Raw genomic sequence first — 16,117 nt, 5'->3', positions numbered from 1 at the left:
TTACTGAAAAGACCCTGTCTCTTCGTTAAACCATTCTATGATAGAGCAAACATTTAATATATCTGATTGTACGCCTATCTCAGTACTTAAACTTTAACTTATCCCCATTTCAGTTGAGGAAGGCGTATTTTCAACAAGTGAAAGAGATCAAGGCTTTAAAGGAACAACTAGCTTTGAAAGACAAGAGAATCCGGCAGCTTGAGGACGAGGTCACCAAGTTACGCAGCGGGAGTCACCAAAATGGGGAAAGCGAATGCTAGGAGTAGAAATTTATTTTGTTTTAGGCAATTTTAGATGATTTATGCCTTTTCTGTAAATTATTACAATTCAGCTTGCTGGATAGTGGTAGCTTGATAAGGTTAAAACTAACATGACAAAGAAACATGGAATGTGCTATTCCTGACAATGTTAAGCTATTTTAATATGCTAAATAAATATGGAATGTACAATTCTTGACAATATTAAAAAAAACTTTTCCAGTATTAAAACATGACATTTATGATTCTGAAAAATGTTACAAAATTTCGAAAAGTGAATGCTAGAAACAAAATTTCGAAAAGTGAATGCTAGAAATTTAATTCCAATTTAATTTCAGCAATTTTGGACGATTTTTGCCTGGTCTGTTTTAGCAAACATGTTTATGTCTAGGTATATGTTCTATGTATGGTCAAAACCTTAATGTTGTAGTTGTCATGTTTAAACCTCTGTCATTACTCAAAAAATTGTTTGAGATATTCGGATTAATAAAACATGGCGCACATTTTGCCAGAGACAAAACACGCATGAACAGCTAGGTCTGTGGCTTTGGCTTTAATAAGTTCTAAGAAAAGCCCCATTTTGAACAACTTCTTGTGAAGTTTTTAATGGAATTGTTGTTGTTTGTATATTGTTAGTTATATAAAACTGCAAAAATGAAAATAATTGACGAGTACCTTGTTCTAAGTTACATGTACATTGTTCTAAGTTACATGTACCTTGATCTAAGTTATGTGTACCTTGATCTAAGTTATGTGTACCTTGATCTAAGTTATGTGTACCTTGATCTAAGTTATGTGTTTCTTGTCCTAAGCGATGTGGACCTTGTTCTAAGTTATGTGTACCTTGTTCTAAGTTACATGTACCTTGATCTAAGTTACATGTACCTTGATCTAAGTTATGTGTATCTTGTCCTAAGCGATGTGAACCTTGTTCTTAGTTATGTGTACCTTGTTCTTAGTTATGTGTACTTTGATCTAAGTTATGTGTACCTTGTCCTAAGCGATGTGTACTTTGTTCTAAGTTATGTGTACTTTGTTCTTAGTGATGTGTACCTTGTTCTAAGTTATGTGTACCTTGTTTTAAGTTACATGTACCTTTATCTAAGTTAAGTGTACCTTGATCTAAGTTATGTGTTTCCTGTCCTAAGCGATGTGGACTTTGTTCTAAGTTATGTGTACCTTGTTCTTAGTGATGTGTCCCTTGTTCTAAGTTATGTGTACCTCGTTCTAATGTTATCCATATTTATTCAGCTATATTACAAGACCATTATGTTTTTTCGGTCAGTGCCCTCCAATTTTACCACGCTGTTTGTTATACATTTTTTATGTTTATTGAAATGATGAGTTAAAGATGTTTTTATTTTGTTCGTAAGATTAACATACATTCCATTAATTTAAGATAAGCAATTGTATTAATACCGTGTTTTCATGGAGTAACAAGACATTCCTCTGAGAGATTTTTATAATTAGCAAATATATCTATTGTATTAAGTATAGAAAATTCTAGCAAAGGCATTCCAAAATTGGTCTAGAAGAAGTATACATTCTAACAAAGGCATTCCATGATTAATGTAGTACGAGTATACCTTCAAACAAAGGCATTCCATGATTAATTTAGTACGAGTATACATTCAAACAAAGGCATTCCATGATTAATTTAGTACGAGTATACATTCAAACAAAGGCATTCCATGATTGATTTAGTACGAGTATACATTCAAACAAAGGCATTCCATGATTGATTTAGTACGAGTATACATTCAAACAAAGGCATTCCATGATTAATTTAGTACGAGTATACATTCAAACAAAGGCATTCCATGATTAATTTACTACGAGTATACATTCAAACAAAGGCATTCCATGATTGATTAAGTACGAGTATACAATCTAACAAAGGCATTCCATGATTGATTTAGTACGAGTATACAATCTAACAAAGGCATTCTACAATTGTTCTTGTAGGATTATACATTCTAACAGAGGCAGTCCATAATTAATTTATTTGGAGTATACATTCTAACAAAGACATTCCATGATTGATTTAGTAGGAACATACATTCTAACAAAGGCATTCCATAATTAATTTAATAGAAGTATCCTTTCTTACAAAGGCATTCCATAATTGATCTTGTAGAATAATATTTCTAACAAAAGCATTTCATAATAGATCTGTTAGATTAATTTGACCATGTACACATTCTGTTTAAACATAATTCATGAGTATATGATTTTTTTTTCATATTGTATGATATACCTTAAATTATAGTTTCACTTTCGACTGGATTTTACAATGTATAATTACCAGTATCATCTTATGAAAGTAAAACGAACAACAAATAAGATTAGTGTGAATAGTAGTGAGTATGCTGTTATCTCTTTGTGCAAATTAATGGGTGTAATTTGAATAATTATGCCATTTTAAGGTAATGGTTTTTGTTTGGGATTACCGAACTGATGCTAATTTTTTATCGCTGTTGATATTATGCTTGACCCACTGCTTACAATTGCTGGTTATGGGTATTTGCCTTACAGACTTCAGTTTGAATATCATTGTCTGTTGCTTAATGTGACTCTGAAAACCCTCATTTGATGTACACTAAGCAAAATCTACAAAGGCGAATAATTGTTTTCACAATCAGATTTCATTAAAACGTTCACATGCACCGGTACCTTAAGGTACACTTTTGACCTCTAATGACTTTTCACAATCAGATTTCATTAAAACGTTCACATGGATTGGTACCTTAAGGAACACTTTTGACCTCTAATGACTTTTCACAATCAGATTTCATTAAAACGTTCACATGGATTGGTACCTTAAGGAACACTTTTGACCTCTAATGACTTTTCACAATCAGATTTCATCAAAACAATCACATCTACCTTTAGGTCCTCTCCTCCTTAAACTCGTTATGCATATTAGGCAAACTCCACACAGCGGTTACTTCCCTTTGCTGTACGAATATCACTGCTATCACGCATATCAGGATATTTTTAACCAAATCACATGACCTCATTCAAAATCTTAAAATAATAGTTTTTGAATTTCAAATACGAAACATACTTAGTCTTAAGATGTTAACAAAACAATCCAACAATGAATTTAAATGAAATTATTTCTTTAAAAATGTTTTAAGCTGAAATCGAGCTATTTTTCCTTGTTTGCGGGTAGCTTTTGTGCTTGTCAAGGGAGATAACTGTGTAGAATATTGGTAAGGAGGCTTATAACAGAATTCAGTTGTTTTATATTAATATTGAGAATTGAATAAGTAACCAATTTTTGTTGAGTGCAAATGTGGAAAAATAGTTCATATTGTTGTTTTGGGGGGAGCTTTTTTCATCAGTATTTGCAATATTTTATTTGTAAAAAGGGCAGTTGTATGGTCAAGTTTTAGCGTTTAAAAATGATAGTTAGTTAATTAAAAGCTCAAAAGCTTTAAAATGTAATTTGAGTTTTTGTTGTCTTTAAAATGTCTTATAGTTAGTTAATTAAAAGCTCATTAGAGTTAAAATGTCATTAGAGCTTATGTTGTCTCTTATAGTTAGTTAATTAAAAGCTCATTAGAGTTAAAATGTCATTAAAGCTTATGTTGTCTTTAAAAGTCTTGCCCAATGGAAATCTATAAAATAATAAGTGCAATTCATTGTAATGTAGACTTATTTTTGTTGGTTTTTTTCATTACCTCTTTGAATGAGATGTATCTGATGCCATTAAGTCTTAATCCATTAAAAAAATATTATTTACAATCATTCTAAGATCATTAGTAATTAATTTAGTGCTTCTTTATAAAGTATCGATGCATGTTCCTCACGGTTGTTTCTTTGTCTTAGGCGTGTGAAGAAAAAAAGAGTTTTTTTCGGTTTCCGGACCAACCCTATTCCTTTGCACTTAACCCAAATACTTTATTTCAGTCAGACAATATAGTTTTATCTTTTATCTTTGTACTAAAACAAATGGGGAAATGAAATTTGAAACAAAAAAAATTGCAACAGTTTTTAGTGTGATACAGTTTTGACAAAACAAATTAAATGAACAGAAACAATTTTTAACCTTGGTTTCGTAGCATCAGCTGCAGTTGTTTTCTTTGGAAATACCTAAATATTGTTATGTGTCTGCATGTTATTGTAAGGTTTGTGTTTATTACTGATTAAGATAAGTGTATTTATTATATGCAATATTTCATGCCAGTGTAGACACGGAGAAAGTCGGTGCCTATGTTCATGTTTCTGTTGTTGTTGTTGTTGTTGTTGTTGTTTTCTAAGAGTATTCTCAATTTTATAATTGTTGTGTATTTCTAAAATTCAGGCCTCTTTATTTCCTTATACTGATTAAAAATACCTTTCTTATTTTAGATAGTATGAATTGTTTTAGCTAGAGTTTGGAATCAGGGTCAAAGGTCATGGTCACAGGTACTTTTTGAAGAAATGTCTGAGGAAAAAATTCATAATATGACAATATGACCTTGGAGCATGTAATCTAAACACTGGTAGATGGTCCTTATCAATTTTTAAAGCAACAGTTAATAAGACAATGTTTTACTTCACAAGATTCTGCATGTAATTTGTATCGTCAATCGTTGACCCTTTTAGTTTGGGAGGTCGAGGTCACAGTCACAGTTATTGCACATTTTTTATTAATTTGGTTGAATGATTTTGTTGTCATATAAATATTAAATATCATAGAGGTGGTTACATATAATTTTAAAGTTATTATCAATTAAGGTTTTAAGCGATTTATTATACCGTAAAAATATTGTTTATACTGATTACGTCTGCGAAACGCTTAGAGTATACTAAAGCGCTAAGAGTCTACTTTAACTATATTTTACAAACGCCTATTCTGCTCAGGCGCTTGAGAAAGTAACAAATTAATGTTTAGACTGTAATAAGCACATGATTCATTACAGAATACCTAATGATGACTAGAATATTGAATTTTATAAAGGCAAAGTCAGATGAGGTACATTTTTATAATAGAAGAAATTGGCATCGGAACGTACACTTTTTACAGTGTTTCAATGTTACTGTATAGCTAGTGTTTCAGGGTTGCTTCAGTGTTTCTTTTTGGTTTCATGATATCTTTTTGAGCTTTAAATAGTAGCTTTGATCACTTACGCCTATACCATTATTGCATTATTTGTATTGTTATAAAGTAATCACACCAAATATGCTTATATTAATTTTCGTTTTTAATTTAAAATTGTTTACATTAAGCAATTTGATGCAGGAAAGGTCCGTCCCTTATGTGAAGATCTGAAATGTAAATCGAACCTTCAATCATTTAGTTAGTAAAATGTGTACTTATACCAAGTGACACCAGTAAATTGGGGTGCAATGTAAAATTAATAGCTTAATTGGTATTCATTTGGCATTGCCTGTGTTATCATGCTAAGGGGCCTGTTTCAATAAAGATATCTTAGTCGTTAAGTGGAATGATTATCTTTGTGTCATATTTTCATTATTTGGCAAAACTTTAATATGAAATAAATTCTCGCTAAGTGGAATTAATTTTCTTTGTGTCATATTTTCATTATTTGGCACCGATTTTTATATTAAATAAACTCTAGCCTGTATTAAAGATAAAAACAAAACAGAAAGAAACGAAAAAAAAAAGACTTTATGCCATCTATGATGCTAATACAGATTTTAAATTTTCAAAGTTACGATTAAAACATTTTATTGAAACTGATCCCAGGTGTTCTATCAAAGGTGATTATACAGCACACTTGTGCTCTATATGCAATGAAATTTGCAATCACTGTGCTAGTTTTGTTTTCCCTCTTACTGTGTATACTGCATTACTACTTAGTTGATAATTACATGTATGTTGTCCTGTGTTAAACATTAAATAATATTTGTTTTATATCAGGGTTTAGATAATTAGAGTGGTAATTTGTTGTTATATCATTGTGTGATCTACGTTATATTTGAACATTTTTTCTCTTTAATTCACCTTCTCTAAACTGTGATCTTATTTGGTTGTATTGATTTTATTTAGATTTCGTTTTATCATGAATACATAATATTAAATATTATGTTACCATACTTTTTATCTTTATTTCTACTGCATTATTTTCTCATATTTTTTGTTTCAAAGAAATCCATACGTTGCTTTTATTCACATATTATGTTTACATACTCTCAGTTTGAATACCTATTAAATATAAAAAAATTTTTTTAATGCATTCATGCTTCTTCATAAAGTGCACGTGCTTGAGAAACTTATAAACCTCACAGTTTTAGAAAGTAAATGAATGATATCTCAAACAGTAAATTATGGACATTTAAACGGCATGACATCTGCAGCAAAGTTATGTTCTAATCCGCTTTTCATTATTTTATTTTTTTAAAGATATGGCATTTCTTAGCATTGGTGTCGTCGGCCGCGTCATAGTTAAAAGAACATTCAACCTTAACTCAAAAAACGTTCATGGTGTACTCATGCAACTATGTAAATTTGTTTCACTCGTATATCAAGGCCCATAAATCTGACTTCAATAATTATCATGTTATTACCCTCGTTAAACTGAAAAAACCCCAGACGACCATAGATGTTCGCTCCGCGGCCTTCCTGTATTAAAGACCAGCAAATAAGGGAATTGAATGAGATAAAATGAGATTGTCGGCGTATTTCTGCGGATCTTATGGCACCAGGAACCGAAAGATGTATATCTAAAAATGGTTGCTTTTGTTTACTGTTCATAATGACACTCCAGTTCGGTTCAAATTTGGTTCGGTTCAAGTCAGGAGAGCCATCAAAAGTGCTTCTAAAAAGCCAGTGCTTCTTCAGCAGTGTGCTTCACTCCTTTGGCCCGCATTGGGAGCCTAAAGTGCCCCCCCCCCACCCCAAAAGTCTATATCAGCATATGTATGTAGTTTTGATTAGTTTCAATTGATTGTAATCAGGATTGATTAGATCCTTTTTATAGATTTATAAGCTTATAGCATATTAGAGTTTCACGAGGTGTATATTTGTGTAACATTATCATTTTTGAAGCAACTGAACATTTATTAATTGCAACACTGTTGTAATTGGATTTGACCGTTTTAAGTAAGACGTGTTGGGACTTGCCTGAATAGTTTAGCAATGCCCGCTTTTTTAACCATTATAAATTTTAATTAAACAGTTAAGCAATTTGCTGATAAGAATCCTTTTTTTCAAAAGGTATTTTTATTTTTGAATTACTTGATTTGTTACAAATGTTTGGTTTATAAATATGAATATACAATAGCTTCAGCAAAAAATCTTACGAATGGCTATTTTTTACAAAACAAGATACCTGTTGTTTCAGCATTAATCATGCTTGTCATGGCGTTCTTTGAAAAGTCACATTTGCAATACTTTTATAGCTGACAAAACCAGTGCTCTTCTATGACTAACGTTATTTATATTCATGTTATCTGTGTTCTAATTTCTGATCTTCAAACATTGTAAAAAAATGTATTGTTGTAATTTTAAGATGTTTATTATTCTTAACCTGAACTGAATGTCACAAATAAATGTAGAATCGTTCCGAAATGCGTTTGTGTTAAAATTCAAAATGCAATATTACCCATTTTTTATGTGAATAAAAAGATCGTTGGCCCTAAAGATTTTCTGGCGGATTATTGGATCTTAAAGCTGCACTCTCACAGATTGAACATTTTGACAACTTTTTCATTTTTAGCTCGACTATTCAAAGAATAAGGAGAGCTATACTACTCACCCAAGCGTCGGCGTCGGCGTCACACCTTGGTTAAGGTTTTGCGTGTAAGCACACATAGGTTTATATCTCAGCAACTACTTGAGGTATTGCATTGAGACTTTATACAATGGTACTCAACCATCCAACCTACCTAATTAACTAAGTTAGATAACTCTAGTTAGTTTGCATTTAATGCAAATAATAGGCCTTTATTAATAGACTTAGAAATTCTGGTTAAGGTTTTGTGTGCAAGCACACATAGGTTAATATCTCAGCAACTACTTGAGGTATTGCATTGAGACTTTATACAATGGTACTCAACCATCCAACCTACTTAATTAACCAAGTAAGATAACTCTAGTTTGCATTTAATGCAAATTATTGCCCTTTATTATGTTACTTAGAAATCCTGGTTAAGGTTTTGCGTGCAAGCACACATTGGTTAATATCTCAGCAACTACTCGAGGTATTGCAGTAAGACTTTAAACAATGGTACTCAACCATCCAACCTACTTAATTAATCAAGTAAGGTAACTCTAGTTTGCATTTAATGCAAATAATTGCCCTTTATTATTTGACTTAGAAATTCTGGTTAAGGTTTTGCGTGTAAGCACACATAGGTTAATATCTCAGCAACTACTTGAGGTATTGCATTGAGACTTGATACAATGGTACTTAACCATCCAACCTACTTAATTAACCAAGATAGATAACTCTAGTTTGCATTTAATGCAAAACAATTGTCCTTTATTATTCCACTTAGATATTCTGGTTAAGGTTTTGCATGTAACCACGTTTAAGTCAATATCTCAGCAAATATATCATGTATTGCATTGAAACTTTAGATATGTATTCCCAACTATCTAATCTACTAAATAAATGAAGTAAGATAACATTTTTTTTGTATATAATGCAAATTATGGGCCTTTAATATTTGACTTAGAAATTCTGGTTAAGGTTTTGCATGTTGGCACACATAGGTTAATATCTCAGCAACTACTTTATGTATTGCATTGAGACTTTATACAATGGTACTCAACCATCCAATCTACTTAAATAACCAAGTAAGATAACTCTAGTTTGCATTAAATTCAAATAATGGCCCCTTTTTTATTCGACATAAAAATTCTGGTTAAGGTTTTGCATGTAACTACTTTTAAGTCAATACCTCAGCGAATACATCATGTATTGCATTGAAACTTTACACACAGGCTCCCAACCATTTAACCTTATTTAATCAAGTAAGATAACTCTATCTTTCATATTATATAATTTTTGCCCCTTTATCATGTTACTTAGAAATTCTGGTTAAGGTCTTGCATGTTGGCACACATAGGATAATATCTCAGCAACTACTTAATGTATTGCATTGAGACTTTATACAATGGTATTCAACCACCCAATCTAATTGAATAACCAAGTAAGATACCTGTATTTTGCAAATAATGGCCCTTTATTATTAGACTTAAAAATTCTGGTTAAAATTTTGCATGTAACCACATTTATGTTAATATCTCAGCACATTATGTATTGCATTGAAATCTAATCTTACAGTGATCCATGCATGTTTCGCCAAAACTTTTCAATCCTTACACTGAAAAGCGGCGGAATAGTCGAGCGCGCTGTCTCTGTGACAGCTCTTGTTTGTCTTGGAACCCAATTTCTGCGAAAATCCATGGAAAATATATATAAGACTGCTGACAAAAAATAAGAACGCAGATTTTTATATTTAAGTTCAAAAAATGATGTTTCATGCATTTTTCTTAAACCGTTAGTACGCCACTAAACATTGTTTTTCGAACGAAAATATGAAAATCTACGATCTGATTTTTTGTCAGCAATCTTATATCATTAGTTTGCAGATATTTATGCAAAAATCTGCTCTTTCCAAGACAAAAAAATAAACAGTTGTAAAATGGTAAATCTTTGAGGGTGCAGCTTTAACTATTACGCTAGATTCAGATTGTATCACATGCTATACCATTTTCGGTTTATTATGACGGTCACGTATTTTTGGTATAGCACATGTGTTATATAACATTGATTTCTATTGGTCAGAAAATATATCACTCCACATGTTTGTAAACAGATTAATTTGAAAGTGTTTCTTACATAAATAAGAAATATTCCAGCATTTCATAAATACATTCTTATTTGTTTTTATGATTAAGATTTATTTTAAATCACGTAGTTATTTTTCCATTTAAATCGTAGAGGAAAAACCGTGATATTTTTTTTTATTTCATGCAAAATATAAAAGAAATTAGAAACTCTGAATGTAAGTATTTAAACAGGAAATGGCGTCGCGAACATATTACAATTTAAAACGTCATCCAACCGGCCTTGACGTTTTAATTCAACAAAAAAAATAGCTAAATATAGTTTTTATGTTGAAATTCTTACGGGATATCATTTAAATAGTCATTTTACTTATTAAACGAACTAAAACGATAAGATGTATATTTTGTATTTAATTCTTTCGTGTATAACAAAGGCTGCTTGACTTACCTATTCCCTAACTATGTATTATATGACTAGACTCGTTACATATCGTATGGTACATTTACTTAGCATTAATGGTATTAATAAATAAGTCAATACGCCAATGTACTTCATTTAAAGCGGGTTATGCTATTTAATTTAGAGGAATGAAACAAAATAAACTGTTCAATACAATATAAATTTGCCGAACGAAGTTAAAAAAATCGTTATTTCCGCCTATTACAGGTTGAAATTAATAAGAAATCAACATGTTTTTGGGATTTAAATCTTATAACGAAGGAACCAAAAGCTACTTTTGAACATTTAGAAAAAAAAGTATGATAACCTCCCTCGCCGTATATTACTATCCTTCCAGCACTGTAGGCGTTTTGATTTTAATTTTTTTTCTGGTCGAGCTATATTTGCTTTGTCAATGGGTATACTTGTGCGGTTTCATCGAAATGTTGTTGCTGTTTTTTTGCAATTTTGCAAAACGGAACACCGACTAGTTGTTTCAATCAACTTTGTGATTCTTATTTTTCTCTTTATGAACCTATTTAGGACATTAATGATATAAACCGCGCAAAAAATATGATAAGTTATGCAATAATTAAATTATTTAAAACGTTAATGCCAAGAAAATTTGATATACCAAATGGTTGTGCATTTTGGAAAAGAAACAGAAGAAAAAATCACTCGTAAAAACTAGATTATCGAATGGTTTATTGCGGACATTGGAGTAAATGCAGTAAAATCACGTTCATTCATGTAAGATGTGTGAAAAAATGGCTGAGGCGTCCGCAGGAATAACCTGCGGTACATGGACGCCTCGCGATTTGAGTTGAGAAAACTTTAAAAGGCACCATGCGGGATCGTCGAAATTTTGAATGCTATACGGATGCAGCTGACCCCTGTGATATCCTGTGTGACCGTGGCATAAGAACCAACCTTAATGGTCTACATCAACAGGGGATGGGTTAGGGCAACCTTAACGGTCTACATCAACAGGGGATGGGTTAGGGCAACCTTAACGGTCGTCATCAACAGGGGATGGGTTAGGGCAACCTTAACGGTCGTCATCAACAGGGGATGGGTTAGGGCAACCTTAACGGTCGTCATCAATAGGGGATGGGTTAGGGCAACCTTAACGGTCGTCATCAACAGGGGATGGGTTAGGGCAACCTTAACGGTCTACATCAACAGGGGATGGGTTAGGGCAACCTTAACGGTCTACATCAACAGGGGATGGGTTAGGGCAACCTTAACGGTCTACATCAACAGGGGATGGGTTAGGGCAACCTTAACGGTCTACATCAACAGGGGATGGGTTAGTTACTATTGTAATCCATTCATTTTTTTTTTATGTTCACACTTCGCGATCTTCTTGTAGTGTAGTTCGATGAAAGAATTCTGACTTTGTAAACAGTCCATATACATCCGAGTTTGTTTTCGATAGAAAATGGATGAGGTGTTCCGAATAGGCCTCTCACACGTATGCATCAATGGCGGATGCGTATTTCTCCCACGGATGGCATAATTCATAATACTTCTTGTTCAATGGTTATTCAATTATTATCTATTCAGATTAGTTTTGCATGATTCATGCTTAGGGAATGATAAAAAAATCAAATTTAAATTGACACAATCGGATATTTGTTAAGCGTGACCAAAAGCAAGAAAACAACAACATGGATAATTAAAACAGTATTATTATATAACTGATCACACAGGGAATGGAAGACAGTGTGTATAGTCACAAAAATGATAAAATGAAATATTTAAATACAACTCTTGCTAATGCATGATAAAATACATGTGACAAATTAATGAATATGCCCTAATCTTAATACATAAATCACTTAAAACATATATAAACAGCAAACACATTTTAAAGCACCACTCTCACAGATTGACAGTTTTGACTGTTCTTTTATTTGTTTGTCTCAGAATCTGCTTAGTTTGGCATCAATGCCTTCAATTCAACCCTATACGATAACTCACAATAGAACAGATCTAAATTATTTGGACAACTGCTGAAAAACTATTTTTCTTAAAGCGTTAGTGAAGCATTTAGTCATAAAACATCAGTTTTGAACGTAAATATTAAAACTGCGATCTGATATTTTTGTCAGCAGTCTTATGTCACTGGTACCATATTTTTACTCAATTTTTGGCTCATTCCAAGACACGTACAAAAAATGTCAAAATAGAATGCAGATTAAACATCTAAAATATATCATCAATATTTTCTTCACAAGTACATAATAATGCATATTTTTTTCTGGTGTGTGTGTGGGGGGGGGACTTTGTATAAAGCTGGATAAGCTATTAGAAAGGTTGTCTTTTTCATATGCAAGACATTTGATTGGGCAACAGTTATTATTGGAAAAGTATATTGACCAATAAATAAACATTTTTACTATCTGTGAGTAAACCAATGAATTAACAAGTCTTATTTAATCGATGGCAGGTGTGTAACTGAGATAATTTAGTATGACAGTATTCTAGGAAAAATGTTTTTAAAATTACACGTATGATATCCAAATCATATAAAGGCAGGCAAAATGGTACATATAAGGAAACATGGAAATGTATCAACGTTAAAATGGATGTGCATACATCTATGCATGCGTGATTAACCATTTGCTTGACAGGTGGAGGGAACGTTGAATAAACACATGATAAAGTTGTCAACAAAGCCGTCAGTTGTTTCAATATGCTTTCTGATTTATACCTATATGAACTCGTCCGTAAGGAGAACGAAGTACTCCTTTAGGCAAAACAGACCCATTTTTTATATCATTTAATGTGACACTCTTATTCAAAATCAAAACATATTCATGTATAACAAACATAATTTTTGAGTGATACACCTTAAACTACATACTTAATAATGCATTTATGGGAAATTATAATTACAGATAACAAGATTGTAACCGTGTATTTAATAGCTGAAAACGCAATCTTTTTTTTAAATGATTGATGAGTGCTAAAAGATTTACTGTGATCTACTATATTCTCATAAGGAAGAAATACAATGTTTTCTGCACATCCCTTTTAAATCAAACTCGGTATCCTTCATAAAACCATTGTTTTCGACATCTTTTCATCCTTATCAGTATATCAAAACAATTGTATCAATTGCGGTAATTCTTAATTGGGAGTAAGAGTGCATTTTTAAGGAACAACAATTTTCAAGGTATATGAGGTTATTAGCGTATTCTACATTAAATGGTGAAAATAACACGTATGATAATAAAAGTCACAAAAGTTTAGTCAAAATAATTTTAAAAAAGGGAAGTAACTCAAATAAATCAAGGAAGATTTATGGAACCTTTATATAATATACCGAATGTGTTGTTTGTACTATTTCGTTTAATCCGACATAACACAATTTATCTGGTTTCTGCATGCTATAACAACCCGAAAAGGTATACTCTATTATTATCCCTATATTTTTGAGGTATTTCGGAGTTTTTGCACATTTTTTTCGATTCGAAATTTACTGGGGTTGTCTACCACGTAAATCCCAGTGAGTCTAAAAATAGCATCGCTATATTTATCTGTACCCATAAACAGATATGATTTAAACCAGGAAACCATTATGCGGTATTTTTTTCTGAAATCAGATGATACCGCAACATGATTGATGCGTTTATTCGTTTATGCATGTAAAACTATGTATTATCGTATTGACAATACTAGGCTTGATTTGAGGAAACACTGCATTTGCCGATTTTTAAAACATCTGTCTAGTCCCTTTAACTTGAACTTCATACTCCAAAAATTGCATAACATATAAAAACGAATTAACAAGCTGATAAGAAACAACGCATTACCAGAAAACACACTCAAAACATCTACGTATGCACACGAGTTTGTATGTTCTTCTGATGGATGGAATCTACCCGTATAACATTATTTAGGGTATGCATTTAATGAGTATGTCCTACTAAGGCAGGTTTTTTTTTCTTGTCCAAGAACACCAATTAGCACAGTACTGCTTTCTATAAACTCTCAAACGCGACGTGTTACAACTCCCTCAGGTCTTGGAAAACTTTCCGTTAGAACATCCAAGGCAGACAACCGCCTGTCAAGTATCACTGGAACAACGTTCCTCGCTTCACTTCGAACTGGTCCGAATTCCCTTTGTATTTCCCGGAAGTCATCTACAAATACATGAATTTGAGACGATGCTTTTCAATACCGCTGATCCCAATCTTAACAATATAACTTAATTTAAAAAATTGTGTGAGATTTAATTAACTTTTAAGAAGTTGAAAAAAATCGTGTTTGCCCACAGTGCTCAATTGTTTTCATGTTAAATGTGGTCCGAATTTGATCAAACTACACTATATCAAAGATTACACCCTACCTAATCCTTGCATTCTCGAGGGTTGGGTATTGGAGGCTAAACGTTCGGCAGTTGATAGAAGACTAGAAATACTGGGGTCACCACCTATTGCGGGGTCTGGTCCAAATAGAATCATAGGCACTGGAATACCCCCACCATCTCTATTGATACGACGGGCAGTAGTCCCGCCTGTTTGCCTTTGTTGTTGTGGTAGTGAAGTTTGGGGTTGCAGTAAGGGACCAGTTTCTGGGGGTAGTAGAATTGGTGGCTCTCCGGCGAGTATGTCATTTATACCCTGTGGACCAACCAATAAATTCAAATCTGGCTGAGCAATTAGTGTCGCTAAAACGTCATCCGCAAGTCCAAAATTTAAATTCGACGCTGTACCGTTTTGTAAAAATTGTCTGCCAGCAGATCTTACGTCGTTCACACGTGAACCTCCCAAGGTGCCCTCTCTCGCGAGATTTGATCCTGTACCACGTCCCCGGTTATTTGTGGTACCAACGGTCTGCACTAGTCGCTGGTCAGCAGGTCGAAGTTCCGGAAGTATGATTCTCCCAGCTTGCAACAGACGAGGAAGAAGTCGTGGATCCACGCACGAGCACTGGCATGGTAAGACACAATTTCCTGTAGGACACTGACCCGTGCACCTAAAACCATGTAGAACAATAATTATTTTGTTGTCCTGTTAACGCAGTGGTTAGCGCACTCGCTTATCACCTAGGCGACCCGGGTTCGTTACCCGGCCTGGGCGCATGCGAGTTTGGTTTGTGGTCATCAAGCCGGTCAAGTGGGTTTCCTCTGGTAACACCGGTTCTCCCCACAGCACAAGACCTCAATCTCGCGTAACATTTTGCCAACGAGAGTGATTAATATAATGCTGTAATAATTTGTTTCACAATCTTTGTAAAATATTTAAGTTTAAACAAATACTTATTTTGTAAATGTATTTATAGATTGATAGTGAATATGATATTTGAATATTCAAACAATTGTTCATTTTTCACTGACCTGTAAGCTTCTCTTGTGGGTCTATTGGCAGGCCATGTAAAACATCTAACAGTTCTAGGTCTCTCACACGTTCGCATCAATGGCGGATGTGTATTTCTCCCGCCAATGACCTGACCTTGAACTTCACCCGCTACATTGATTTCCTGTGTACGCATGTTTTGCTGGTTCCCGGCTGGCATAACGCGTCTTAATCTGCCCGTACGTGGATCAAATGTGAGTCTACCGTGTCGCATTAATCTTCGAGCTCTCTCTGCGCGGACTATTTGAACAAGCGGCTGTGATGTTGGTAGAGGGACCTGAAAAAACCCACAACGAAATAGGTATCA

General features: G+C 33.2%; 1 protein-coding gene across 6 annotated transcripts in view; it reads left to right on the top strand.

Moving 5' to 3' along the window:
• LOC128222035 (coronin-2B-like) overlaps positions 1 to 7,773 on the top strand; it is a 51,542-nt gene extending 43,769 nt beyond the window's left edge. For all 6 annotated transcript variants that reach the window (XM_052930784.1, XM_052930788.1, XM_052930787.1 and 3 more), the window contains one exon: positions 114 to 7,773. In XM_052930784.1, coding sequence (XP_052786744.1) covers positions 114 to 260 — 147 coding nt within the window. In that variant the 3' untranslated portion in view covers positions 261 to 7,773. The remainder of the gene's footprint in view (positions 1 to 113) is intronic.
• The last annotated feature ends 8,344 nt before the right edge of the window (positions 7,774 to 16,117 follow it).

The sequence above is a fragment of the Mya arenaria genome, chromosome 16 (genome assembly GCF_026914265.1).
Source record: "Mya arenaria isolate MELC-2E11 chromosome 16, ASM2691426v1".
Classification (NCBI taxonomy): domain Eukaryota; kingdom Metazoa; phylum Mollusca; class Bivalvia; order Myida; family Myidae; genus Mya; species Mya arenaria.
This window is presented reverse-complemented; position numbering and strand designations above follow the sequence as displayed.